Source organism: Mus musculus, chromosome 6, assembly GCF_000001635.26.
Source record: "Mus musculus strain C57BL/6J chromosome 6, GRCm38.p6 C57BL/6J".
Lineage (NCBI taxonomy): Eukaryota > Metazoa > Chordata > Mammalia > Rodentia > Muridae > Mus > Mus musculus.
Window position 1 is genome coordinate 83,298,635 of NC_000072.6, and position 27,377 is coordinate 83,326,011.

General features: G+C 45.7%; 2 protein-coding genes across 9 annotated transcripts in view; one reads left to right on the forward strand and one right to left on the reverse strand.

The window, feature by feature from the left end:
• Positions 1-6,311, forward strand: part of Slc4a5 (solute carrier family 4, sodium bicarbonate cotransporter, member 5) — a 97,366-nt gene extending 91,055 nt beyond the window's left edge. For 4 of the 6 annotated variants that reach the window (XM_006505964.2, XM_006505965.2, XM_006505963.3 and 1 more), the window contains 4 exons: positions 792-876; positions 976-1,059; positions 1,837-1,904; positions 4,692-6,311. In XM_006505964.2, the coding sequence (XP_006506027.1) occupies positions 792-876; positions 976-1,059; positions 1,837-1,871 (204 nt within the window). In that variant the 3' untranslated portion in view covers positions 1,872-1,904; positions 4,692-6,311. The remainder of the gene's footprint in view (positions 1-791; positions 877-975; positions 1,060-1,836; positions 1,905-4,691) is intronic. The other 2 variants (XM_006505967.2, NM_001166067.1) reach the window with 1 other exon arrangement.
• A 758-nt stretch (positions 6,312-7,069) lies between these two features.
• Positions 7,070-27,377, reverse strand: Mthfd2 (methylenetetrahydrofolate dehydrogenase (NAD+ dependent), methenyltetrahydrofolate cyclohydrolase). 3 transcript variants are annotated; one of them, XM_011241245.3, is made up of 9 exons: positions 27,081-27,377; positions 24,971-25,036; positions 14,728-14,912; positions 13,178-13,300; positions 12,576-12,728; positions 11,778-11,885; positions 10,828-10,920; positions 10,299-10,424; positions 7,070-8,175 (listed from the first exon to the last, which is right to left on the reverse strand). In XM_011241245.3, the coding sequence occupies exons 1-9, from the start codon at positions 27,122-27,124 to the stop codon at positions 8,012-8,014; spliced, it is 1,062 nt and encodes a 353-aa protein (XP_011239547.1). In that variant the 5' UTR covers positions 27,125-27,377; the 3' UTR covers positions 7,070-8,011. The 3 variants fall into 3 exon arrangements, with proteins under 3 accessions (XP_011239547.1, XP_006505760.1, NP_032664.1); XM_006505697.4 differs by lacking the exon at positions 24,971-25,036; NM_008638.2 differs by lacking the exons at positions 24,971-25,036; positions 27,081-27,377 and adding an exon at positions 18,795-18,970.

The window sequence follows — 27,377 nt, forward strand, 5'->3', positions numbered from 1 at the left end:
CCCTGAGGCTGGAGTCACAGGTGATTGAGAGGCACCCAGTGTGGTGCTGGGAACCACACTCCAGCCATGGCAGCCAGGATGCTTAGCTGCTGAACCACCTCTCCAGCCCCGCCCTCCGCCAAGGGTCTTTTTTGTTGTTATTTCACGTACATTGCTGTTTTGCCTGCTTGTGTGTCTCTGTGAGGGGTGTTGGAACAGCTGGAAATTGAGTTACAGACAGTTGTGAGCTGCCAGGTTGGTCCTGGGAATGGAATCCAGAATTTCTGGAAGAGCGGCCAGTGTTCTTAACCACTGAGCCGCCTCCCCAGCCCCTCACCAAGTGCCTTTTAAAAACAAAGACGTTTTCTTTGGTTTCTTCAGTAAACTTCTGAGTAGCTCCCATGTACCAGGAGTTTCTCCAGGTCTGAGGGAAACCATCTCAGCATTTTATGATACATAGACTCAGTAGAAGAATGAAGCTTGCGTCCCATACACCCATCTTACAAGTCTCTTTATGGCGATGCTGCTATAGTCTGAGTCACTCACAGTGACCGCTTACACAGCAGACTGTACTCTTTGGAGAGACGTTGCTGGCTGAATTCCTTGCTATGTCCTGGGCCGTAGAACAGTGGGTAACTGTGCCGTGGTGGCTTGGTGGGCCCGAGTGTTTACTGAAGCTCTCAGTACTTGGTCTGGGTGGGAAGAGACTGGTGGCTCCCACACGGTGCCTGTATGCATCTTGCTTGCCTCTCAGTGAGGAAATCTGAGTGGTTGTCTTGGTGTTTATCTGCTTTCCCGCTGTTTTTCTCCAGCCCCAGTTCCTTCCTCCCTCAGTTGTAAAGATCCCCATGGAAGGTATCCCATCTGATCCCCAAAACGGTATCCACTGTGTTGCCAGTAAGTAAAGCCCCTGCTCTCTCCCTTCCTACTCACTGCCAATCTTCCAGCACCCGGTGAGGGACGTCCCCTTGTAGCTCAGTGCTCTACTTGTTTTAGATGATGAGGATGCTGTGCCCGGGAGAAATAAAAAGAACTGGCCAAGAGCATGGGAACGCCACCATGTGCAGACACCCCTTTCCCGTAAGAGTATCTTCCAGACTTCGCTTTAGACAGGACCGCCATTCCTGACTTTCCTCTGGCCCCATGGCTTTGCTGGTCTTCCCCTTCATTGTTTTAGAACACATCTGTCCGACTATGGCCCCCAGTCTCCCACATCTTCCTGGAACTGTGACGATTGAGAGTCCCAGTCATCATTCCATATTAGAGAGACAGCCATGAATGAGTGCAGCCCTGGCATGGCGCTGTGATCCTGTGAAAGCCACAGGCAGGCACCTGCCACTGCTGACCGGGAGCTTGCTTGGGAAAGTCAGCTTTGCTCATGAAGACCCTTCTAGCTCCTTCACAGTGTCTAGTTCTTCCCCAGTGATAGACAGTCCAACCTGCCCTTGTAGTCTTCTGCAGGTTGTAATGGAGCCCTGATCACAGATAATGGAGGATCCTATCAGAACTTGTCACTCTTCTCAAAGACAGGTCAGATGCAGGGGGCCAGCATGGGCCCTTGAGGGCTCTCCATCACAGCACAAAGTCACTTGAGGTTTCTTCTTCTCCTGTCCCACATTCTGTCCTCCTCTCAGTCCTGCCCTCCCCATGCCCTTCCTAACCAGCTAAGAGCCCCTGTGTGAGGTGTTGAGACTGAAGCCACCCATCCTCTGTGAGGCCCCAGTATTCCTTCCCCTTGTGCAGTGTTGGCTAGGGCTGAAGAGCAGAACACAGAGTGGGTGAGGGGGTTCTGGATAACAAGACCGTCCCCGGTACCCTGCTGGGCTTGCTCACAGCTGGCTCCTCATTTCCCTCCAGGAAAAAGATCTTCCAGTTGGAGTTACTCTCTCTGACTCCTCCATCAGTGGCTCAGAACTGGATCGAAGGTAAAGGCTATCTCCTCTTCTCTTTTCCACGTGCATGGGTACGGGGTTATTGACTGAGCCAAGGGAGACTTATCAGTGGGTACACTCATAAGGAAATGACTCCCTCCCTGAGCAGCCATAAACTGCTCTAGGCCAGGGTGGTGTGGTGTAGGGGTAGGGAAGGGGCTCATGTGAGGTAGACTCTGAGCATCAGACAAGTCTAATCATTGGCTGCAGGATTGAGGGGCAAGGCCGGCTTTGCTGGCCCACACCCGGGAGACAGGTGAGTAACCTGGCCATGGAGATGAAGAACTAAATGTATGCATTCATTGCCACCAAACAGGGTTTCAGTGCACAAAGGAATTCAACGTTAGAAAAGGAACGAACTGCAAATCATTACACAGAATACTGAAAGTGAACACAGAACAAAGAAAGTATTCAACAATGAAGGCTAGCTTGATTATCTGTAAAGGAAGCTTGGGTGGATATACAAAGGGTCAAAACACAAGGCACTCCAAGAAATTAAGCAACAGTGGGGCTAGTTATCACAGGTCAGATAAGGACTGAAGAAAGCTAACTAGAAAGTAGACATAGAAACATTCAGGAAAAGGACTTGGGGGAGGGAGGTAGCTCAATGGTTAGAGTGTCTGCCTCTCATGTAGAAAGCCCTGGGTTCAATCCCCAGAACTTTATGAAATCAAGAATGTTGGTACATATGTGTCTATGATCACAGCAGAGCCAGGAGGAACAGGAATTCAAGGCCATCATTTGCTACGGAGCAAGTTCAAGGACAGCCTCGGTTATCTGAGACCCTGTCTCAGGGAAAAACACAAAACTTTTTTTTTTTCAGGGAAGCATTCAAGGCCCAAATGCCAGGGCCCTCATACCAATGTGGTCCTTGGTGTTCTCAATGAGATGCCAGGCATGAAGAGAGTCTTGCACACAGCAGGTCCTGGATATGACTCAAACTGCGTGGGTGTCAGTGCCAGGGTGTGTGGGTGTGCTTAGAGGCCAGAGAGGACATCAGATCTCCCAGACCTATGTTGCAGGTGGTTAGGAGCCACCACATGGGTGCAAGAGCATTCCTCTACAAGAACAAGTGCTCTTTAACCACTTAGTCATCTCCCCTCAAATAACTTTTAAAAAGAAAACCTTTATACTAAATCAAATCTCTAACTCATCTGCAGACAAGAGCCTACAATCAAGGTAAGGAATTGAAAAGAAACTGTTAAATTACACAGAGCCACAGAACAAGTTCATAAGTTCAGAGAATTTGGTTAGCTAGAGATGGCGTTTGCCACAGGCTCTGATGTTTTCCCACCTCTGAAAGCAGTTAGAAGGAAAGGAGTTCTCACCAGAGAAGAAAGGGCTCAGCGACAGGACTTGGAGAGACATAGATGAAGCCTCAAAGCTGGAGGGGCAGGGGATTGAGAGATGGGGGAGGGGCTGGCTGGCAGGATAGGGGGATGGAGAGGTGGGTGGGCTGGAGAGATGAGGGCTGGTGAGATGGCTCACAGGTTGCTACGTTCACTGGCAGCTTTTCCAGAGGACCCAAGTTTGGTTCCTAACATCCACATGGCTCCTTGGGACCATTTGTCATCCCAGTTCTGGGTGGTCTGAGCCCTTTTTATGGACTCAGGCATCAGGCACATATGTATTGTACAGACACACCTGCCAGGCATGAGGTGCCATACTCAGGGCTGTAGGGGGACATGCAAAGGCACGGTGCCATGTATGAGAACAAGCATGCGCACACGAAGCTGGGGATCTCAGGGGAATAGTCTTATTTGGGACAGGAAGACCTGCCTGGTGCAGACTGGGCCAGAGCAGAGGAGGAAAGTCCAGTCCGGGCCATGGGAACATGCCTAAGGCAACATTTGAAAGCACACCCACAGGGATTGATGGGCAGTTCTGGCGGGCTCTGTCTGCCATGCTAAGGAGTCTGGATGCTGTCCTTTGAACAGTGAGAACAGAACAGTCAGATTTATGGTTCAGAAAGTTGGCTTTGGCAGCCATTTAAGTAGGTTAAAACAGGCTGTGACCAGTTCAGTGACTATGGCCAAAAGCCCAGCAGATAGAGGACACTTTGTTCTCTGGAGGGGCTCAGTTCATGCCTCTGAGAGGCAGAGGCGGGAGGATCAGGAATTCAAGGCCATTCTTAGCTACAAAGAAATTCTGAGGCTACTCTAGACCCCGTATCAAAGAGCAACATAAAAAAGGTTAGCAAGATGGGTTAGTAGGTACATGCCCTTGCCCCCAAACCTGGCGATCAGAGTTCAAAAATGGTGGCTCATGCCTTTAATCCCAATATTTGGGAGGCAAAGGTGGGTAGGTCCCTGGAAGTTCACAGTTAACCTGGTCTACACAGTATGACCCTTCTGGAAAAAAATAAATAAAAATAAGACATGATTGGAGTTTATCCCTAGGACGGAGATAATTAACTCCTGCATTGTCCTTTGACATCCACTCTTGAACTCCCAAACATCCATAAATAAATAAATGTATGTAATAAAATTTTCTGAAACTGGGTTTCACTTATGTAGCCCAGACTGCTCTTGAATTCGGATCCACCACCTGTCTCTGCCTCCTGAGTGCTGCCTGCATTGTAAGAATTTTTGTTTAAAAAAAGCTTGCATGCATGTGGTGCACAGACATACATGCAAACACCCACGCACATACTTTTTTTTTTTTTTTAAGTCGATAAGCAGCGACAGAAGTGTCCTATCAGAGCTCTGCTGTACGTACGGCTGGTGCAGAACACACCCAAGCCTAGACTCTCATTCTCTCTTCCCGCTCTGTCCCAAACAGCATCACCCTGCATTTCAAAATCTCTTGCCCGGCTTCACCTGCTTTCAGCTACTCACGGAGTCCGGTCTTCATGGTGCCGCAGGTGAGGATAGAGATGGAATCTGAGCTCAACCTCACAGACGACGACGAGGAGGACTATGGGAGAGAGGTGGGCGGGGAGACCACCCTCTAGTCCAGCGCTGCTCTTCCAGACTGGGGGCAGGGGAAAGCCTGGCTGGCTTCATCTAGAGGGTGTCAAGCCTTACACCTGCTTCCTTACCCACCGACCAGAGAGACAACTGGAGGCCTTTCAGGGACCTCCGACATAGACACAGCGCTCCCCCCTTCCCCTTGCAGTTCTGAAAATACCGAAAACATACAGCTTAAAATGCCACCCACCATAGATATAACCTTTCTCGTGAAAAGAATAAAAATGTTTTCCAAAGTTACAAATAAGGCAAGTGGCCAGTGGTGGACTTACATTTAAAATATAAACTGATTTAGTCTTCTCTATGTAAGACAAATGCCAGTTTAGTATCTTTCAAAGGTTTGATTGATGTCTAAGTGACTTGATGGTATTGAAGGTCTGAATGAGTCCTGCAGGTTTGCACGGTAGGACATGGCTTTCACCTCCTTCTCCTTGAAGTCCTCTGTTCAGTGGGCTTGGCTTTTTAAGTGTGGCTGGGCCTTCCACACACTGAATAGCCAGCTCTAAAATTATTGCTGTTAGAATCTGTGTATTAGTGGATTGTTTTTGAGATGGGTTCTCACTGTGTACCCTCAGCTTTCCTGGAAAGCCAGCTAGCCTCAGAATTCAGAGACCCACCTGTCTCTGAGATTAAAGGCATGTGCCGCCACATCTGGCTCTGAGTGGATTGTTTTTAAGGCAAAATAGTGCCCATTAGCTGAACTCTTAAGTCACATTAGGTCAACCAAATGACCCTTTAAGTTTGTCACTGGCTTCATAACCTGGAGTCCATCTACTTGATGATGTATTTGAGTAGGTCCTCTCTCTCCCTGCACAATTTTGCAATAGCTAAAGCCCAAATTTCCAATCTCAAGAACATTGCATGCTAGGCAGCTAATGTTTGTAATCAAAGGAGTACTTTATACCAGTGGTTGGAAGAGGCACCATTCCCAGCTGGGGTAAGACTGCCAGCTCTTCACTGATCCAAACCCTTTCCAACACAAAACTGTTCATCTTCCTCTGCACCAATCCTGGGAGAACTAACGGCATCCACATTTCAATCTCACTGATCTGTAGTAGCACTCTCTCCAGATGATTAAACTGTAGCATCGTTACGGACTCACTCTCTCCAGATTAAACTGTAGCATCGTTACGGACTCACTCTCTCCAGATTAAACTGTAGCATCGTTACGGACTCACTCTCTCCAGATTAAACTGTAGCATCGTTACGGACTCGGAGAGAAGCGTGCTTCCAGTAACCAAATGAGCTGGAGAACCAGTTAGCTTTTAAAAGGCTGATCATTCTGTCTCAGTTTTACCTTAAATACCGTTTATATTTTGTGTACACGTGAACACTTTCACTGGTGTATTACCCTTCCATTCACTTAGGAGTTTCTTTCATCTCTAATGTAAACTGCTCTTCAATAAAGCCTCAATCGTGTCTGCTTACCTTACGCCATGTCTAATAACTGAGGGAACTCAACAGGTACCATACCCGACTTATAAAAATACCCACAGCAAGGGAGCTGGAGATGGCTCGGCGGTTAAAGGCACTTGCTGCTCTTGCAGAGGAAGGGCCTGGATTTGATTCCCAGCACCTTCATGATGGCTCACAACTATCTTCTCTAGTTCCAGGGGACCAGGCCCTCTTCTGGCCTACACACACATACATACACACACACACACACAGAGGCAAGTACTTACACAGATTTTAAAAGGGAAAAAAACAACCCCACCCTGTAAGGAGTAAAGAGTTCCTGGCAGAGGAAGAAGGGAAAACCTGTTATCCTCCGGTGGCATGGCTCACTCTCCTTTGGCTTCAGCCTAAGTGCAAACACCCATGAGAATCTACAGGGATGGAAGGTCAGCTTGCACCTTTTAGTCTGCCTCTCAATCAAACTACTGCATAGCAGGGACAGCATAGATCTACCGCACACGTGGGTACACGTGTTAAGATTTTTTGCAAGCAAGAAGCCCTTTGTAGTGAGTGGTATATGAATGGAGGGGACAGAAGACACCCAGAATCACGTGAATCTTAAAGATTAATAAACTCTTGGCTTAGAACTGCCTGTTGGGATAAAAACGGGTTTTGGCTGGGATCGCCACAGCTCCTCATAGAGTGGGTGTAATCTAGGAACAGCTAGCCTAGAACATTGGGTAGGAAATAGTAATGGATTAGGTCTGACTGAGACAAGAGCATTTCAGAAACGCATTCCACACCCGACAGATGAGCTTTATTTAAAAACAAACAAAAAACCCAACTGCAAGAAAACCCTTTAATAAGAAAATCCGACTAAGTCTTATATTAACCCAAGCTCCTGGATAGCTTACAGGAAAGCCAACGGGGTACGTGAAAGACGTGCAGGCAGCTGCTGACAGTTCTTTGGTGGCACGAGCTGCCCTCGTGATTATCACGCACAAGTTTTGTTTTGTTTTTCAAAAACAAATAGGCCTCAAAGCACCCGCCAAAGAAAACAGACACACAACTCTCTTAACAGTCTGAAACTTAAAAGTTTAAATGTGCTGCAAAAGCCAAACGTGATAATACACACATCATTTATAAAATGAGCTTTTTCGATTCTAGAAAATTAAAATAGATAGGACAAGCTCACAGGAGGATAACAGCAAGTGGGGAGACTCTAACCCTTCCCTGACGACCCGCCACAGGGGGACAGCTAGGCCCAGCCAGCTGAGCTCTCCTCAGGGCAATCGGAGCACTCCTGGCTGCACTCCCGAGAGAGTAAGGGAGTGCCGTTGAAACCCTGTGCTGCTTTCTCTTCCTTTCCCTTCATTTCCTCTACTAAGGTTTCCTTTGGTTTGAAAGTTGAACTCAAAGGCTTGGGACCTAAGATGAGTCATCAACTTGTATTGGAATAGCACTTGGGAAATGAGAGCCTAAAACGGCAGACCTTTTTTTTTTTTTGATGAAGTTCAGCATCCACTCTCGGTGTGAGGACGTCTCCTGTGCATCACCAGGTCAAAGGCAGGACAACTGATGGGCATCCTGGTGAGGTTCTGTAGAGCCATGCGCGCACACAGCCACCCGTTTAAGCTTTCAATAAATACAAACATTTTAAACCATTTCGACAGAATAAATTAAAAACACTGCATTCCTCTTGGCCTGCTTAGCCTCTCGGGCTGGCTCAGAGTGCTGCTAGTTGGTGGCGACTCCGCGCTGTTTGGACTTGAACACTTCCAGCTCCTCTGGTCTTAGCACTTTCTTTGCGGCAATAATGGTGTTCTTCATGAGCATGGCCACGGTCATGGGACCCACACCACCAGGGACGGGAGTGATATAACCAGCTTTCTTCTTGACTCCTGCATAGAAACAAGATAGGCAAGCTGTTACAGATGCTCGTGGCAAAGATCACATGGTACTTTACCATGTCATAACAAAAATACTCAAGAAAGAGCAATAAGAAATGTAAGGGCCATCATTAGCTTCAAAATGGGTAGGAAAGAGCTAGAGAAATGGTTCAACAGGTAGGAGCACTGGCTGCTCTTGCAGAGGAAGTGGGTTGGGCGCCCGGCACCAGCATGGTGGCTCATAACCATCTTTGACTCCAGTTGCAGGGCACCTGACACTCTTCTGACCTCTGTGGGCCCCAGGCACACACACGGTGCACAAGCAAATACACGCAGGCAAAACATCCAGACACGCTAAACAAATCTTTAATTTTTTTCTTTTAAATAGCATTTACAGACCAGGGCATAGATCAGTGGTAAAGCACTGGCTGAACAAACAAGGGCCTGAGTTCAAGTCTCAGAACCCGTGTCAAAAAGGCAGGTGTGGTGGCGCATGCCTGCAATCCCTGTGCCGGGAAGCAGAGAAACAGATGCCCGGGGCTTGCTAGTCAGTCAGCAAGCTCCAGGTGAATACTCCAAGTCATGAACTGAAGAGACCTAGGACACACACAGTGACACATGTACACACATAAAACACACCAACAGCTGGGCAACAGCTGGGCAGTGGTGGCGCATGCCTTTAATCCCAGCACTTGGGAGGCAGAGGCAGGTGGATTTCTGAGTTTGAGGTCAGCCTGGTCTACAGAGTGAGTCCCAGGACAGCCAGGGATACACAGAGAAACCCTGTCTTGAAAAACAAAACAAAACACCCAGAAAACAAAAAACAAAAACAACCTACCAACATACATATACAACACACATGCATGACATACACCCACAACATATACATTAGCACACACATACACATCACACATGCACACTCATAAGTAACATATACACAGACACAGATATTAGGACACACATGACACACAGACACCACATACACACATAATGCATACAAATCGCAGGCTGGCGAGATGGCTCAGCAGGTAAGAGCACTTATTGCTCTTCTGAAGGTCCTGAGTTCAAATCCCAGCAACCACATGGTGGCTCACAACCATCTGTACAACAACAGTGTACTCATATACATAAAATAAATAAATAATCTTAAAAAAAAACATACACAACATACAATACACAGACACCACACACACATAACACATATACAACACACAGACAGCACATATACATATAATACACACACAAAACAGACACATAACAAATAGACACAGACCCACATACCACATACAACACAGACACGTAACACAAATATACACACCCACACAACACACATACAATTTCTTTAAAAAAAAAAAAATCCCATGTATAGCCATGAGGCGTGGTGGTGCCTCTTGGAAGAAGGTAGAGAACAATCCTGGAAGGCCCTCAGTGTCAATCTCAGGCCTCCACACACATGCGCCCACACACACATGCCCCCAAACATGCCCCCACAGACATATGTACCCACACACATGCAAACTCAAGCACATACTATTACACACACACCACACATTTTTTAAAAAAGTGTTTTAACAATGTTACCAAAATTATTCTTATTACTTAAAAGATATAAAAAAAGGGAGGCAGAGGAATATGGATTTCTGTGAGTTCAAGGCCAGCCTGGTCGACACAGCCAAAGTTACCTACTGAGACCTTGTCTCAGAGAGAGAGAGAGAGACAGAGAGAGAGAGAGACAGAGAGAGAGAGACAGAGACAGAGACAGAGAGAGGAAATGAAAGGAAGGAAAGAAGAAAAGAAAGGGCTGGAGAGATGGCTCAGCAGTTAAGAGCACTGACTGTTCTTCCAGAGGTCCTGAGTTCAAATCCCAGCAACCACATGGTGGCTCACAACCTTCTGTAATGGGATCTGACGCCCTCTTCTGGTGTGTCTCAAGACAGCGACAGTGTACTCACATACATGAAGTAAATAAATACATTAAAAAGAAAGAAAGGAAGGAAGGAAGGAAGGAAGGAAGGAAGGAAGAAAGGAAGAAAGAAAGAAAGAAAGAAAGAAAGAAAGAAAGAAAGAGAGAGAGAAAGAAAAGCAATCTGTCCTAATGTCCATGAAAGGTATTATTTACAAATTACACTAAATACCTTCAAAATCCACATCTCCAACCAATTTGGGCTTTGCAGTGACAGGATCTTGAACTCTGTTTATTCCCACATCGATGACCGCTGCTCCTTCCTTGATCATGTCAGCTGTGATCAGATTTGGAATGCCTAGTGACAGAGAGCAATGATCAGCGGGACACTGAAGGCAACATACTTCATCTCTGGATTTTCATTTATTGTAGATTTATTGATTTTACGTATAGAAATGTTTTGCCTGAATATATATGCACCTTGTGCCTGCAGGGGGCATTATAGTCATAGGACATTAAAGACATGGTACCTGGAGGAGCACCAGTAACTAAGGAACCATTTAAACGCACATGGAAATACTCTGCGGGTAGGAGTACCCTCCTCCTCCAGTCTGCAATGGGGCGACAGGTACAAGAATCCCAACTGCAACTCCAGCTCAGAGACTCACTGGGAGGGGATGGCAGCTGGGCGGGTGAGAGTTCAGACAACGCATATGTGTACATCTACATATAAGTCTAGAGATGCACTGTAGAGCTCTTACCAGCGGCAGATATTACAATGTCTGCAAGGATCGTGTGCTTCTTCAGCTGCTCTTTGGGAGTGTATCGATGAGATATTGTGACTGTGGCATCACCTGAGAGGCAAAAACAGATGCCTTGAGTCCCAAATCCAGGCTGGGATGGAGGTAGGTTTCAGCTGCTCACAGCACTGCAGAAACCCAACACCTTTGGAAAATTATGGACTTGCATTGTCTCTTAGAGCCAATACTCAGGACAGAGAAAAGGGCCGGGTGTGTGTGTGTGTGTGTGTGTGTGTGTGTGTGTGGTATGTGTGTGTGAACATGCTTATCAAACATTCCTGCCAGCCTGAGTCTGACCCCGGAACTCACACATAGTAATAACTGAAATGAAAATTTAAACACAATTACCACTTGGTGTAGTGTCTGGCGCTGCTCTCAGCTGGACCTCCTTGGGGTCACTTATAATCACATTTAATCTATTTCCTATGTCATGGACTTTAAAGAGTTTTACCTTTTCTAAGAAAACATCACTAGAATTACTCAGGTGAGTTTTCTCAATAATGCCAAAAGGTACCTGGAAATACAGCTTTCCTTTGGTCCCAGAAACTCATTATTACTGTAATTCCGTGCAATTCTTGACTTAGCTTTCCCTTAGATGAATTAACAGACCATGACATGACTCGCCGGTCTGGTCAGTTAACTCCTCTGCAGGAGCCACTGTTTCTTTTCCTCCCAAATGACACAGAGTAGGACACCAACTCTGAGTAAGAAAGCTCGTTGGGACTGTCTAAGCCATATAAGCCATAACTGACAATTTCTAATTGCCTACAAGCAAGCTTTATTCAAAACTCGGATCTATCAGAGACTAGTTCCAGGATCCTTGGTGGCATTGAGTGCAGGTTATTTCTGAGTGTTCACAGGGGTCACAGGATGGCTTTTGAGAGTTATCACAGGAAAGGGAACTTCCTCACCCCCGGGCCGTTCGTGAGCTCCATCTGTGTGCAGCAACATTGCAATCGGCATTCCAACGTTTTTTGACCTGCCAGCCACTACCACATTCTTCCCTAAGGTTGGAATGCCTGCAAAGATAAATAACAATAAATACACACACACACACACTCCAAATGACACAGCACAGATTCAACTTTGAATAAGTACAATCAAAGCCACATCTGAAAATGTCTTGTTGCCTACCACCACGCTTTACACAGAACTTTAATTTGTTCATAACACGAATCATTCAGATATATAGATTTGCATTAAAAGATCTGCTCTGTCTTAGAATGTGTATCAGAGGAAGGCAGATGACCTGGGTCACAAATCCAATCGTTAAACTATCAGCCAGTTATGGCTGGGACTGCCTCAGCAATGGGGCGACAGGCGTTCTGGAAACTGCAAAATGTCCCATGGATCCTTGCTGTCACCGTTGTTAAACCTACCATTTCCTTCTCCAAGGCCTGTAGAATGGAGCAGAGCTGTCCTATGCAACAGCTAGGTGAGCCCCGCTGGGTGGGATCCCACACTTTGCGGTTTTGGGGGTTTCTGCCAGTTCTAAGTATAGGTTGACTATCCCTTACCTGAAGTACGTGAGACCAGGAACGTCCCCATACTGAGACGGTTGAGATTTGGGAATATCTGCATAGCTTCTATTTGGTTAACATTTCAAAACTAACAGTGCTGAAAGGCTTTCAGATTTTCAGACCGGGAATGCCCAACCTACACTACGTTCATAATACTGAAACAGAAATGCAATTTAAACACACACCTACCTGTTCGCTTAATTATCTCCCACACGCCCCATGGGGTTGCTGGCAGCATAGAGTACTGGTCCAAGCACATTCGCCCCACGTTAATGACATGAAAGCCATCAACATCCTTGTCAGGAGAAACGGCATTGCAGACCTTCCTCTCATCAATGTGCTCTAAAACAGAAATCAAGACCACGCCCTAAAGTCCGGGTGGTGCCGCAGAGGCTGCCCGGCCCCAGTGTGTCAGGCTTGCTGTGGAGATCTACTCTCTCTGACTTGTTGCTGTGATGCACGTAAGCAGAAGTCAAATAGCACAGCCAAATACCACATCCCTCCACTCTACTTTATGGACATCTCTTATCAGGCTGCGAGGGATAACTCAGATCAGTTATCCCAGCACTTGGAAGGCTGAGGCAGGAGGACTGCTCCTAGTCTGAGGCCAGCCCAGACTGCACAGTGAAACAGTGAGTACTTTAAGCACTTCAAACAGTACCTCTGTTTAGAAATCATTTCTTTTTATTTTTATATTTTATTTTAGTGTGTGTGTGTGTGTGTGTGTGTGTGTGTGTGTGTGTGATGGGTGTTTTGCCCCCAAATGGTATCTTTTGAAAACCAACACTCACCTGGGAGTGGCAGCTGAACAAGGAGGCCATCTACGTTCTCATCGTTGTTCAGCTTCCTGATTGAATTCAGCAGCTCTTCCTCTGAAACTGAGGCTGGTTTCACAATTGTCTCACTGTTGATTCCTATTGTAAGAAAGGTCAGGGCTTAAAACAACACCAAGGGACACTGCTCCAAACCACAGGGGATGAATAAAGACTAAGTTCTTCTCTGGGGGAAAAAAAAGAACACCAAAGCACTTAATAAACACCTGTAGTGTGTAACCACCACGCAAGCTAAGTGACTGCCCAGGGTGTAACTACTGCCCAGGGTGTAACTACTGCCCATGGCGTAAGGCTTACAGGCTCACAGATGGCATACTCCAGGACACTAGCTCAGGGCTCCTCCTGCACTGTTCTGTGCTTATTCAATGACCTCATATTGAAACAGGGAGCCTGAGCCTCAGATAAAACACCAGCCAGAGAGCTGGAGAAACGGCTCGGTATCCTTGCTGAGGATGGACTTTGATCTCAAGTACCACGTGAAAGGTACAACGGCTTGAGCGGTGAGACCATAGCATTCCCAGCTCCTGTTGGCCAGCCAGTCTCCAGGTTCAGTGAGAGACCCTGACTCAAAAAATAAGTCAAGAGTAAACACACACACATACACCCGCCAGCATGCACTTAATAAATAAACATAATTAGTGTAATAAACATTACAAGTTTTAAAAAAAAACCAGTATCTCTGTCTTGAGTGTTCAAGCATCATGGGAAAGTTTGAGCAGCAGGATGAGGAGGCCTCTGTGATGTGGTTAAACAGAGGTCTGAAGGATATGACTGACTTCTGAGAAATGGCTTCTGAGTTCTTCACTGATTGGCTTTATCATCACGGGGCTGAAGCGGCTCAGGCCTTGGCGGACGGGAGATCTGTGTCTGTCCTTGAGGCATTGCAGATTACCATATGACAGAGGTCTAGAAACAGCTGGCTGAGATGTGCCTGTGTCTGCTCGTATGACAGTCAGTGGTCTGAGCACCTGGTGTCTTCCCTTCGGATGTGGCTGGGTTAAGTGACCAATCCATGAGCCAGCTCACTAACCCAAGACAGAGATGCTGGGGCGGGGCGAGGGGTGGGGGGAAGCAAATGTAAAATGTGTTCAAGGTCCTCGCTAAAATGTGAAGTCCAAAATGGAATGGAGATCACAGCCCAGAAGCTACAACAAGACAACCTGTTTGTCACTGAAAGCCCTCCCTCTATAGGGCCAATTCTTCCCACAGTAAAGTTTTGACTCAGTTTTATCAGACTAGTCTTATGTGTTTGAGTTTTCTGTTTTTATTGTTGCTGTAGAGGGTTTTTTGTTTTGTTTTGTTTTGTATTTTAGATTTTTTGAGACAAGGTCTTATATAGTCCAGGATGACCTCAAACATGCTATGTGGCCAAGGCTGGCCTTGAATTCCTGGTCCCCCTGACTCCGACTCCCACAGTGCTGGGATTATGGTCTGGACAGTCACTCAGGGCTCTCCTCAGAAAGAGGCATGGTGGCACACACCAGGGGGGCTCTGGTGACAACACTTACCCACTTCAGCTGCTGCCCTGGTTTTGTTGAGAACATAGGAGTGACTGGCGGGATTGTCACCAACCAGAATGACACTGAGGTGTGGCCGCTTGTTGCCTGAGGCCACCCACTCTTCCACCTCCTGCTGTACTTCTTGCTTGATCTGCTGGGCCAGTTTCCTTCCAGAAATGACAACGGCTTCATTTCTGCAGGTGACACAGTCACAAAAAAATGTAGCTTGGATATTTGTACAGAAAAAAAAAAAGTTATTAAACAACAAAGGCTTACGTTTAAATATGAGATCCAAAGGAGATATTTTGTTTTAAAGATTTATTTATTAATTTTATGTCTATGAGTACACTATGGATGTTTTCAGACACCAGAAGGCATCAGATCCCATTATAGATGGTTGTGAGCCACCATGTGGTTGCTGGGAACTGAACTCAGGACCTCTGGAAGAACAGTCAGTGCTCTTAACCACTGAGCCATCTCTCCAGCCCCCGAAGGAGGTAATTAAGGGCGGTCACCAGCTCCCAGTGCAGGATGGTCTCGGTGGCTGAAAAAGCTCTTCTGGAGCTCACACGCTTCCGTTGCTGACCGCTGACACTTGCCCAGGTAAGATTTCAGATCAGGGTCTCTAAGCGTCACCTCCTCATCCCTGCCCCAAGTTTTCAGTGGATATTCCCTCGGCCCCTCCCTACAGGCTAACCAGCTTCTCTGAATATTGGCATTCCACTTGAAGTTTGTGTTGTGCCGCTGGTATTAATATCTGGTCATTCCTAGGTAGTAGGTATTTTCTTTTATGTGTATGGGTGTTTTGCCTGTATGTACGCATATGTATACCATGTGTGTGCAGTGCCCGAGGAGATCAGAATCCCTGGGAAATGAAGAACAACAGACAGTTATAAGTTGCCATGTGGACACTGGAAATAGAACCTGGGTCCTCTGCAAGAACAAGTGCTCTTAACCACCTAGCCCCTCTCCAGCCCCAGTGAACTGGGTTTCATTTTGACAGTAATGTATAATACAGCTGTCTCTCTTCAAGCACTGGTTCCGAAATGCGCTTTTCACCTATAAAGAGTCAGGTCCTTTACAGAAATCAGTGTAGTATTTGCATAATCTAAGCATATTTCCCTCCACCTCTAAAATTATCTTTAGATTGTTCCTAAACCTAACACAATGCAATTCCATGGGAACAGGTGCTATAAATAACAAGGAATAAAGGTCTATATATGTTTAGATTGATGGAGAGGACTTGACTGTATACAAACTACATCATGTGGCTAGTTTAATAAACACCACAGTAGGCAAGTCAAACTTCAAATTGCCTGCCACTGCCCAGTCCCTCTCCAGAACTGTTGTGATAGAAGGTGTGATAGTTAGCATTGTCACCTTAGCCAAATCTAGAATCCCCTGGAAGATGAACCTTTGACATGCCAGTGAGGCATTGCCATCTTGACTCCTTGAGAGGGAAAAACCAATCCACTGTGGATTGGCACCATTCTGTAACCGGGATAGAAAAAAAAAAAAAAAAATGGAGACACGGGCGGTGGTGGGGCACACCTTTAGTTGTAACACTCAGGAGGTAGAAGCAGGCAGATCTCTGAGGCCAGCCTAGTCTACATGGTGAGTTCTAGGACAGCCAGGACTACACAGGGGATTATCACAACAACAGGAAGTTAACTAAGACTAGGGTAGTCTTCCTCACAAGTGCTCTCTGGCCTATCCCCTTGTCCAGTCACAGCCGACATACCAAGGTTTTCCTTGGCTATATGGCTAGTCCAAAGCCAACCTGAGTACGTGAGATCCTGGAGAGGGCATCAGGGAAGAAAGAAGATGTATACATGCTAATAATCACACACACACACACACACACACACACACACACACACACAGAAGAATTTAGCTTGTACTTCATAAAAAGTTTCTTTGGGAAGCAGTAAATGCAGAGAAGACAGGAGAAGCCCACTTGGACTAAAAATGACAGGCTGGTGTTAAGGACATTGGGTTCTGAAGAGGCCAGTGTTCCAGGTCCTAATCTCTTTTTTGCTGGAAGGTTCAAGATGTTATGCCAATTTACTTTAGAAAAAAAAAGAGAGAGAGAAAAAAAAAAACCAAAACAAACAAAGTAACACAAAGCCAGGCCACAATGCCAAGAAGATTGTTCATAATCCAGCTACATGCTAACCTTCTGTGGCTTCCCACTGCACTGAAAACCAGGAGCCATTTCCTAGGCTCCTCATCCCTGTGCCAAGGGCTGAATTAAGTAACTCCTTAGAGGGAGATAGGAGACTGAGCTCAGACCCAAAATTAAAAAAATGAAAGTAAATTCAACACCTGTGCACTTAGTTTAGATGTGACATGCTTCCACAGATGTGCGCTGGGATTTTCCACTAAAATGACAGACTAGAAAGAAGTCCAATAAAGGTCAAAACTAAAACCCAAGTCAGACATATTTATTTTCCTCTTAAACCAACAGTTATTGATTTTACAGTCAATAAGTATCAGGAAAGCTTTTCAGCTCCCGACCAAGTTATTTTGGGAAAAGTTCTGCTACTTAATTGATGGACCGGCAACGAGAAAGACAGAGAGAGGAATGAAACCAATATCGACTGAACAATAGATATTTTGCCATCCCCTTTCCATAAATTAATCTTGGTTCTTCGGCTTACCATAAAAACCCTGCTGAATGCAGCAAAGATGGATGATAGTAAGAAACAAGCTGTAAGTGTAAACAGCTGCCACCAAGTCCATTTACTCTCCCGCCCACCGTCTCCCAGGCAACAGTACTCTTCCCTCCAGCCCCGGAGTTTATGTTCCTGAAACCCTGGGTCGGCAAGGCAGGCACTGCAATTATCAAATGTGCAGGACGGCGAACACAGATCGACTTCAGAGATACGAAGCCCACACTTCTCAGAAAAGCATGCAAGAGTAAACCCGGAGAAGGAGCAAAGTGGTCCAGTTTTTTTGGGTAATGAATTACAGGATCTTTTCAGTTAGCAAAGTCTCTGACACGTGTGGTCCACAGACATATGGAGCCAGAACTCAGGAAGAGGAAAGGAAGAACAGGGAAATAAAAGGTGGAATTCAATGTGGGAGGTCAGGATCTGATCTTGGAAAACCCTTTCAAGTCCTGCAAAACCTCAGGATCCAGTGCACCAACATGCAAGGCTCCAGAAATATTTTTATTGCCTTCCACCTAGTATTCACAACCCCTCTAGGACTCTTCTTCCTAGGCACAGAAATTGGAGTTTGAGGCCAAGAAAGACCCAATAAATCAATTATCCCCCGAAAGAAGTGCATAAAACTTTTCTGCCTTCCTCATTAGTTTGGTTTTTTTCTTTTCCCAGTCAACTTACTTTGGGGGCTGAGAGGCCTTCATATATTTCAACTTTTAAAATTATGAAAAAATATGTATACGATTTTTACCATTGTGACTTTTTTAAAATTAGGCTGGTCTCTAACTCACTCTATAGACCAAGTTGGCTTTGAACCGCAGTAATCCTCCTGCCTCACAAGCAATCTCACCGCGCCCGGCTCTGGCAATTTTAAAGCGTACGGTTTATGTGGTATTAAACACTCACAGAATGGTGTGACCACCACAGTGGTCCACGTGCAGATCGGAAGCTCCAACACCCTAGCTCCCTCTAAAACAATGCACCCTACTCCCAGCAGCCCCCAGCAACTTCTGGGGCATGTATCATTTTAGGTTGCCAAGGCTAGAACTGGTGGGCTCCAGAGTGGACTGCGAAGGGCCACCATCAAGCTGGGGCATCTTGCGAACCACACCCACCCGGGAGGAGGGAAGTTGGTACCCTTGGAGCAAGCCGGCTCACAGATTTCATCAGACTGCAGCAACCCGGGCTGCCGCTAGGGTCCGGGAAGGGCAGACCTCTCCGCACCCATCTCTGCAGTGGCAGAACAGTGTCCCCTGCCAAGCGTCCGCATCTCCACGTGCACCCCGGTGCCACGTTGCCCCGCCACACCTCTCCGTTGGGGGCTGGCCCCGAGGCCGGGTGATGCTTGGGAAGGATATCTGTCCACGCCGCGCTCCGCAACCCCACGGACTCGCTCCCCGACACACTCACCGCACTGCCGCCAGGTGGAAGGGCTGTAGGCGGGGGTGGCAGCCGTGCGTGGGGCGCAACAACCGCACAGCCAACGCAGACAACAAGGAAACTGAAGCCATGGCTCGCGCCGGTGCCCGCGCCGGAGAGAAGCGCGCGCGCGGGCCACGAAGCTATACCCCGGGCCCACGAAAGCCCCGCCTCCCGCGCGCCCATTGGCCCCTGAGCCGGCGTAGGAGCCAATAGGAGATCTCAGTTCTACGTAAGCTGGTCCAGGAGCAGGTCCTGATTGGCTGAAGGAGTCAAGCCCCTGACTGAGGAGAGGCAGCAGTGGTCCCTCAGCTAGGCCAACTGAATCTGGGGTTCATTCATTCATTCATCAAACAAAAATCTGAACCAGCTACTGTGTGCTGAGAACCCCTGAAAGGCACTAAAAAAAAATTTTTTTTTAAAAGGAGAAATCATCATTTGGCAAAATCATACTAAAAATTGATCTGGAATCACCCAAGGATGTCAAAACAGCAGGGTGAAACCTGAAAAAGGAGCAAGATATTTACTTGTAGTTTTGCCATATAGAGGCCAGTAAGATGACTCAACAGTTAAGATTACTTACCGCTCTTACAAATTGCCCAAGTTCGATTCTGATCCTTCTAGTGACTCAAAACCTCTTGTAACTCCCGCTCCTCCTACAACACCAGCTCTGGAGGATCAGACACTTCTGGCCTCTAAGGGCACCCCCAGGCACACGTCATACACACACACACACACACACACACACACACACACACACACACACACACGCATGCACACAGACACTTTCTGGCCTCCAAAGCCCCCCCCCCCCCACCATGGACACATGCAATGTACATATAAATTAAAACGAAGCTTTTATAAAAAGTTAACCAGGAGCTTTTACATGTACCTTTGTGTGTGTGTGTGTGTGTGTGTGTGTGTGTGTGTGTGTATACATATATATATATATTCATGTGTATACGTATACTGAAAAGAACAGCAGGTTCTCTTAATTGCTGAGTCTTCTCTCTAGCCCTCTACTCTTAAAAAAAATCAAGTTAACATTACCATTCATGGGACAAACATTTTGTGGCCTTGCTATGAGGCATTTACCAAAATATTTCACTTGATAATTCTAAACAAATCTGAAATTTTAATGTAGTGACTTTCTTAAACCAGGAGGACTCCACTAGTGGTTAGTCTTCCATGGATTTAGAGTCACCTCCTGGGAGACAGCACTTCTGGGTGTGTCTGTGAGAGGTGCAACTAAAGAGGAAATGTCCACCCATCCCATGGACTGGGGACTGAGGATCAGTAAAATGGAGGAAAGGAGGAAGCCTGCCTGTGCTCCCCCCTCTCTGTTTCCCAGTGCAGAGATGTGAGCCAGCAGCCTCAGTCTCCTGCTGCCACAGCTGGGAGCTGCTCTTTGTCCCCCACAATGGGTTGTGTATCCCCAAACCGCCCATAGTACAACTGTGTCTTCCCTTAGGTTCCCTTGTCAGGTAAGGGTCAGGTAATTTGGTTTTGTGTACATTTATGCATATATATATATATATATTATGTATATATATTCATTCATGTGTATATGTATGTGCACACGTATGGAGGTAAAAGGTCAACATGGGGTTGACCTTCCTCAATCACTCACCACCTAATTTTTTGCGTGTGTATGTGTATGAGTGTGGTACATCCACAGGAGCACATGGAGGCCACAATAGGCCATCAGGTACCCTACTCTGCTTATTCTCTTGACACAGGGTATGTCACTGAATCTGAAGCTAGGCAGATCAACCTCCAGTGACCCTCCTGTCTCTGCCTCCAGCGCTTAAGGACTATAGGCACAGGTACAACCATATTTTTTATGTGGGTGTTGGGGATTTGAACTCAGATCCTCATGCTTGTGCGGCTGGAACTTCATTACTCACTGAGTCATCTCTCCAGTCCCTAGGTTTCTCTTCTTTCCTTCCTTCATTTCTTCTTTCCTTGCAGTACTGAGGATAAAACCCAGAGCTCCTCACAGGTCATTCTAGACAAGCGCTCTACCACTGAGTTCTCAATCTCTCTGTCTCTGTCAATCTTTGTCTCTGTCTCTGTCTCTGTCTGTCTGTCTGTCTGTCTGTCTGTCTCTCTCTCTCTATATATATATATATATATATACATAAATATATACACACATATACATATATATACACACACATATACATATATACACACATATACATACACACACACACATATATACATACACACACACACATATATACACACATATGTACACACACACCAGGTTCTAGCCTCAGTCTGCTGAATCTGGGATTACAGGCATGCTCCACCACACCTGGCTTCCTAGTGTTGTTTTTAATGTGCTTAATAAAAAGACTTGCTTCAAAAAAAAAAAAGAATAAAAAAATGAAAAACAAAAACAAAAAAAAAGACTTGCTTCCATGTTTCCTAGAATACTATATTTAAATGTCATTTGCTTTACAAAAGTGCTTCTTAGCCAGTTTTTATTTTATTTACTCTTTCCCCTTGCCCCTGCTCTTCTTTCTTGGCATGTGTATTCATATGTGTATGTGATGTGGGTAAGTACGTGTGTGGAAGCCAGAAGTTAATATTGGTATTTTTCTTTGTCCCTCTTCCCTCTATTCATTGAGGCAAGACTTCTGATTGAACCTAGGGTTGCCAGTTTGGCTAGTCCAGTTAGCCAGGTAGTCCTGAGTCTTCCTTGTCTCCACCTCCAGAGCGCTGAGGCTGCAGACAGAGCCTCACACCAGCCTGGCTTTTACAAGGGTGGCAGGGATCCAAACTAAAGTCCTTATGCTTGCACACTGGGTGTTTTACCCACCAAGCCATCTCACCAGTACCTCACCTCTGTGCTGGCTAAGCTTGTCAACTTGACACAAGCTAGAGTTGTATAAAAGGTGAGAAGCTCAGTTGAGAAAATGTCTCCATAAGGTCCCACTATAGGACATTTTCTTGGTGATTTAACCGATTGTGGGTGGTGCCATCCCTGGGCTGGTGGTTCTGGGTACTATAAGAAAGAAGGCTGAGCAAGCCAGGGGAAGCAAGCCAGTAAGCAGCATCCCTCCGTGGCTTCTGCATCAGCTCCTGCCTGACTTCTTCTTGAACAGTGATTCAGAAATGTAAGCCGAATAAATCCTGTCCTCTCTTGCTTTGGTCATGTGTTTCAACACAGCAATTGTAACCTTAACTAAGACACTCTCTCCTTTTGATAAGTAAGATTATAAAATGACTCTGGAGATTGCCTTGGGTGATTTATTTTTTACCTAATAAAGTAAAAACAGAAGATACTAAGGTTACACAGGGAGTTAGAATGTGTCATTTGCTGTCAATTGGGTTTCTGGTGAAATTCCAAGAAAACCACAGGTTTATTGCTGGGAAGGGAGAATGGCCTTAAACAAACGGTACTTGTTCTGGAATTCTTCAACCTTAGCTGGTAAGAGGCTTCAACCATACTCCTAGGGTGCCCTTCCTCTTCGATGTCCCCCTAATACTCCCTGTATTTCCTGGCTGCTCAGAACCTGTAGAATGGTTTCCAAAATAGATCTTAGTTTGTTTCATCTACCTAACTCCTCACAGATCTAAGTTGCTAACAATTCCACCTCCAATAACTTTATTTAATGTGAAAAATGGGGAGTGTGTGTGTGTGTGTGTGTGTGTGTGTGTGTACATGTGTGTCATGGTGCATGTTCAGAGGTCAGAGGACAATATTCAGGAGTCTGTTCTCTCCTTCCACCATGGGAGCTCTGAGGTTTGAACTCAGTTGTCATGGCTCCCTGGACTTTTGAGTTTTTGTATTTTTTTAATGGGGTCTTGGTATGTAGCTGTTTTTCCACCTCAGCCTTTCTACACTGAGGCTACAGCTGTGCGCGTCTCCTCACCTAGATCTGCTTCCCTTTTTTAAAGAGTAAGCAGGAGCTGAAGAGGTGGTGTAGTCCGCAGCTCCTGTGAAAGCTTGAACATCAGAGTTCGGAACCCCAACAGCCATGGAGAGGCCGGGGCTGGGAAGTGGACCCCGGAGGAGCTTGGAGCTCTCAGGCCAGTTAACCTAGTCTAATCACTGAGCTCTGGTGTAATGAAACCCTGTCTCATAACTTTAGGTGGTTGAAGACTGGAGAGACAGCTCAGCAGTTAAAAGTTTGCAGTAGCAAACCAGGCAGTGGTGGGGCACACCTCTAGTCCCAGCATCTGGGAGGCAGAGGCAGGTGGACATCTACAAGTTTTGAGGCCAGCCTGGTCTACAGAACTAGTTCCAGGACAGCCAGCGCCACACAGAGAAACCCTGTCTCAACAAAACAAAACAAAACAAAACAAAACAAAACAAACAAACAAAAAACAAAACAAAAGGAGTGCATACTGCTCTTGCTGAGGACTGGAATTCAGGTTCTATTTAGCACCCACATGAGCAGCTCACAACTGCCCGGAGGAAGGGACTTCAGCTCAAGGGGCATCCAACCCCTAGAGCCTCTGCAGGCACCTAACTCCTGCACGTACATAATTTAAAATAATAAGATAAAATCACACACACACACACACACACACACACACACACACACACACACACAGCATTAGGCTTCAAAAAGCACTTTGGTATTTGCCTTCCTATAAGGAGGCCAGGTTTTTGGATGGCTGGTTTCATTTTCCTTCACTTTCCCCCTGGCTTATTCCAGCCTCATCAGGCTGGCCTTTTTCTTTTTTTCAGTTCTCCTTTCAGTAGCAACATAGAAAACCCCTGCTTGCTTCAAAGCTGTTGCATGTGGGCTTGGCTCTGAGCAGTGCCCATCACCCACATCCTGCACTGGACTATCTCAACTTCTGAGGGCTTAGCTTCATTGACACTTACATTTTCCAGTTTTTGTTCTGCTTTGTTTGTTTGTTTGTATGATTGTTCGTTTTTAAGATAGGGCCTTAATAATGTAGCTCTTGCTGTGCCTGCTTCTTCAATACTGGGGTAAAAGTTGTGTGTGTTATCATGCCTAGCCTGGTTCTGGTTTTATATGTACACACACACACACATGCACACACGCACACACACATATATATATGTACATATATATATATATATATGTATATACATACACACACACATATATATATATATTTGGGTATGTCATCACGTGTATCTGGAAGTCAGAGGATAGCTTGTAGGAGTCATTTCTCTCCTTCCACTTGGGTCCTGGAGATCAATTGCAGGCTGTTAAGCTTGGCAGTAAATGTCAGAAATTTGCCTGTCACTCTCTTTTGTTTTGTTTTGTTTTTGAGACAGGGTTTCTCTATGTAGCCCTGGCTATCCTGGAACTCACTCTATAGACCAGGATGGCCTCAAACTCAGAAATCCACCTGCCTCTGCCTCCCAAGTGCTGGGATTAAAGGCATGTGCCACCACTGCTCGGCTGCATGCCACTCTTACACAAGGCCCAGACTAAATCTCTGTAATGTTCCAATTCTAGTGTATGTGCTGCCAAAGTGAGTATTCAGTCTATTTGTTATCTCTCCTGTCAATCTCCCAATGATCTTCATCAGTTTTGTGCTTTTCCTCATCATAGTGCCATGGTTTGAAATTACTGAGGGCTCAGGGAGTATCTCAACCAGGAAGTGCTTGCCTAACATGCATGAAGCCCTGGGCTCTGTTCCCATCTTTGCATAAAACCTTGCAGGCCTGAAGTCCTAACACTTGAGAGGTGTAGGCAGGAGGATCAGAAATTCAAGGACATCCTCAGGTACCTACTAAGCCCGTGTTATGGGGTTTTTTTTTTTTTTTTTTTTTTTTTTTGAGATAGAATCTCATTATATAACCTGCTGGCCTTAAACTCACAGAGATCTGCTTGTCTCTCTGCCTCCAAGTGCTGAGATTAAAAGCATGAGCCACTCTGCCCGTGCTTTACACGGCAAACTAGAGATCAGCCCAGGTTACAGGAGATCTGCCTAAAGGAAAGACACACCTACATACCTACCTTGTGTAACCCACTGTAAGCCCCAGAAGGAAAGAGGCCTTGTTTTGTCTATAGCTCTGACCAGGGACTTTAAGTCATTTTCAGAATAAAACTTCCATATGCCAGGAGCAGGTTTTTGTTTCTGACACACTGAGATTTCTCTTTCACAGTCCTCAACCTGAGACACGGAACAGGAACAGCTCAGAGCTTCTAATGTCTTTCTTCCCTCACCTGTGAGGGGGATCCGCTGTCTGGGAAAGGCAGGACCTGAAGTGTCCGCAGCAAGGGGAAGAGGCTCTGTGTGCGAGAAGGTAGGGACAAGCTGGAGTTCTGCAGATGAGGGTGTAGGATGCTTACACAGAATAAAAAGTCACGGTGGCCAATTTTGCCTAAGGAAGCTCAAAAGGGGAACTGAAGGAAGATTGGGGGTGGGGGAGGGGAGCAGCCCAGAAGAGGGGGGAACAAGAAGGCCCTCTGAGCTGCCGCTTACCTTCTGTTTCCCACATCTGCTATAACCAGATCGTATGACGCTATCTCTTGATCCTGCTGAGCCAGAGTGAGCAAAGCACCCCAGTGTGTGTTTGGCTGCTGTCTGTTCTGGTGGAGACCAAATTGCCCTGCCCCTTACTCACTGGGAAACCTTATCTTTGACTCCTTAGAGGATTGTATTGATATCCTCTTTAAATATTGACCAAAGATTTACACCTTAATCCCTAAGGCTTTCTCTCCCTAAAGCTGGACATATGGAGAAGTGTCTTTAATAAGTTTTTTCCTCATAGATTTAATAATTCTACAATTTTAAGAATCATTTCATTAAAAGATGGAAAAAAGCCCCAAACAAACAACAAACCTGGAGTTCATTTAGTCTGCTTTTTTTTTTTTTTTTTTTTTTTTTTTCTGAAACAGGGTTTCTCTGTGTAGCCCTGGCTGTCCTGGAACTCACTTTGTAGACCAGGCTGGCCTCGAACTCAGAAATCTGCCTGTCTCTGCCTCCCGAGTGCTGGGATTAAAGGCGTGCACCACCACACCCAGCATTTTTTTCCTTTTTAAAAGAAGATTTTTTTTTATTTTATAAGTGTTTTGCCAGCTTACATGCATGTGACATGCATGTATGCCTGATGCCCGTGGAGGTCAGAAGAGAGTGTTAGATGCTCTGGAAATGAAGTTACAGATAGTTACAGACAGTGTGCATGCTGGACCCTGAACTCAGGTACTATACTATACAGGTATTAAGTGCTCTTAATCAAGCCTCTCACATCATATTTTTATAGTTATATACATATATATATATATGTGTGTGTATACATATAATGTCATATATGTATACACACATATACATATATATATATATATACATACACACACATACATACACACACACATATAATTTTTGAGAGTCTTTCTATGTAGTCATGGCTGTCCTAGAACATGCTATGCAGACCAAGCTGGCCATGAACTCACAAAGACCCATCTGCCTCTACCTCCCAGTGCTGGGATTAAAGAAGCTGTGTATCATCATGCTTGTCCTGACTTGATATAAACATAAGGACACAGACTCAAACCTTAATAATATGTTATTTAAAAATATACTTATGAAAAAAATAAACAAATAAAAGGACAAGAGGCAGAGGCAGGAAGATATCTGTTAGTTCGAGGCCAGCCTGATCTACAAAACAAGTTCCAGGACAGCAGGACTACATAGAGACCCTGTCTCAAAAAACCAGGAAAACAAACAAACAAAAAAAACCAACAAAAAACAAAACCAAAAACAAACAAACAAAAGATTCAAAAAATATATCAAGGCACATACTCTAAATCACATACAAATTTACAGAAGTTAGTGAAAAAAAGGAAAGAAAGAAAAGAAAAAGCTTACTGAATAATCCTGATAACCTAGGCTGCCCCCCCCCCCATCAAGGTAGAAAAGGAGAACCAGCTACTACTACATACCACACTAATAAATACAAATGTATAAAAGGTGGTTTAAAAAGTTAATAGAAGGAGGCAGGTGGTAGCTCAAGCCTGTAATTCCCGCACCTGGGAAGCAGACGCAGGACGGTCAGGAGGTCAGGGTCATCCTTGGCGACATAGTAAACTTTAAACCAGCCTGGGCAGCCTGGAACACCTGAGATCCTGTCTCAACCAAGGAACAACACGCAAACAAACAGGAACCCAAAAGTTGATAAAATAAAATTGATGACATTAATGTGACAGGTGGCATTCAAATGGTTTTAAACCACCGGCAAAATACTGGATCTTTGCCACTGCGCATCTGCAGTTTCATTTATTTCCACAGGTTTTTTTTCTCCCCCCTCTTTTCTTCATTCTACCATAGTGTCACCTGGTGTCAACATATCCTCCCACACGGAACATGCACATGGACATTCATAGCAGCGTTACAGTGTGTGTGTAGAAACCTCCCAGGTGTCCATCAACAGGCGAGGTGGCCAGAATAGCATTCCTTTAGGAGAAGACATCAAGTTTTTCTAAATAGCGAAACAGTCACCAAGTAGCGCTGGCAGACGTCCCTCGGCCACGGAACAGTTGACAGCGGCGCCTAGTTGGCCCCATTTCCCTCCCGTGCCCACAGAATACTGATTGGCTGAGCTCAGGAAGGGGCAGGGTGAAGCTCAGCGGG

Excerpts from the sequence above, each read along its gene's own strand:
- Mthfd2 (XM_011241245.3), bottom strand. The coding sequence starts at position 27,124 with ATGTCCATGTGCATGTTCCGTGTGGGAGGATATGTTGACACCAG. Across the intron at positions 12,729-13,177 it reads TGTTCAGCTGCCACTCCCAG|AGCACATTGATGAGAGGAAG; the intron begins GTGAGTGTTGGT and ends TTTCTGTTTTAG. Across the intron at positions 11,886-12,575 it reads GGAGATAATTAAGCGAACAG|GCATTCCAACCTTAGGGAAG; the intron begins GTAGGTGTGTGT and ends TTATCTTTGCAG.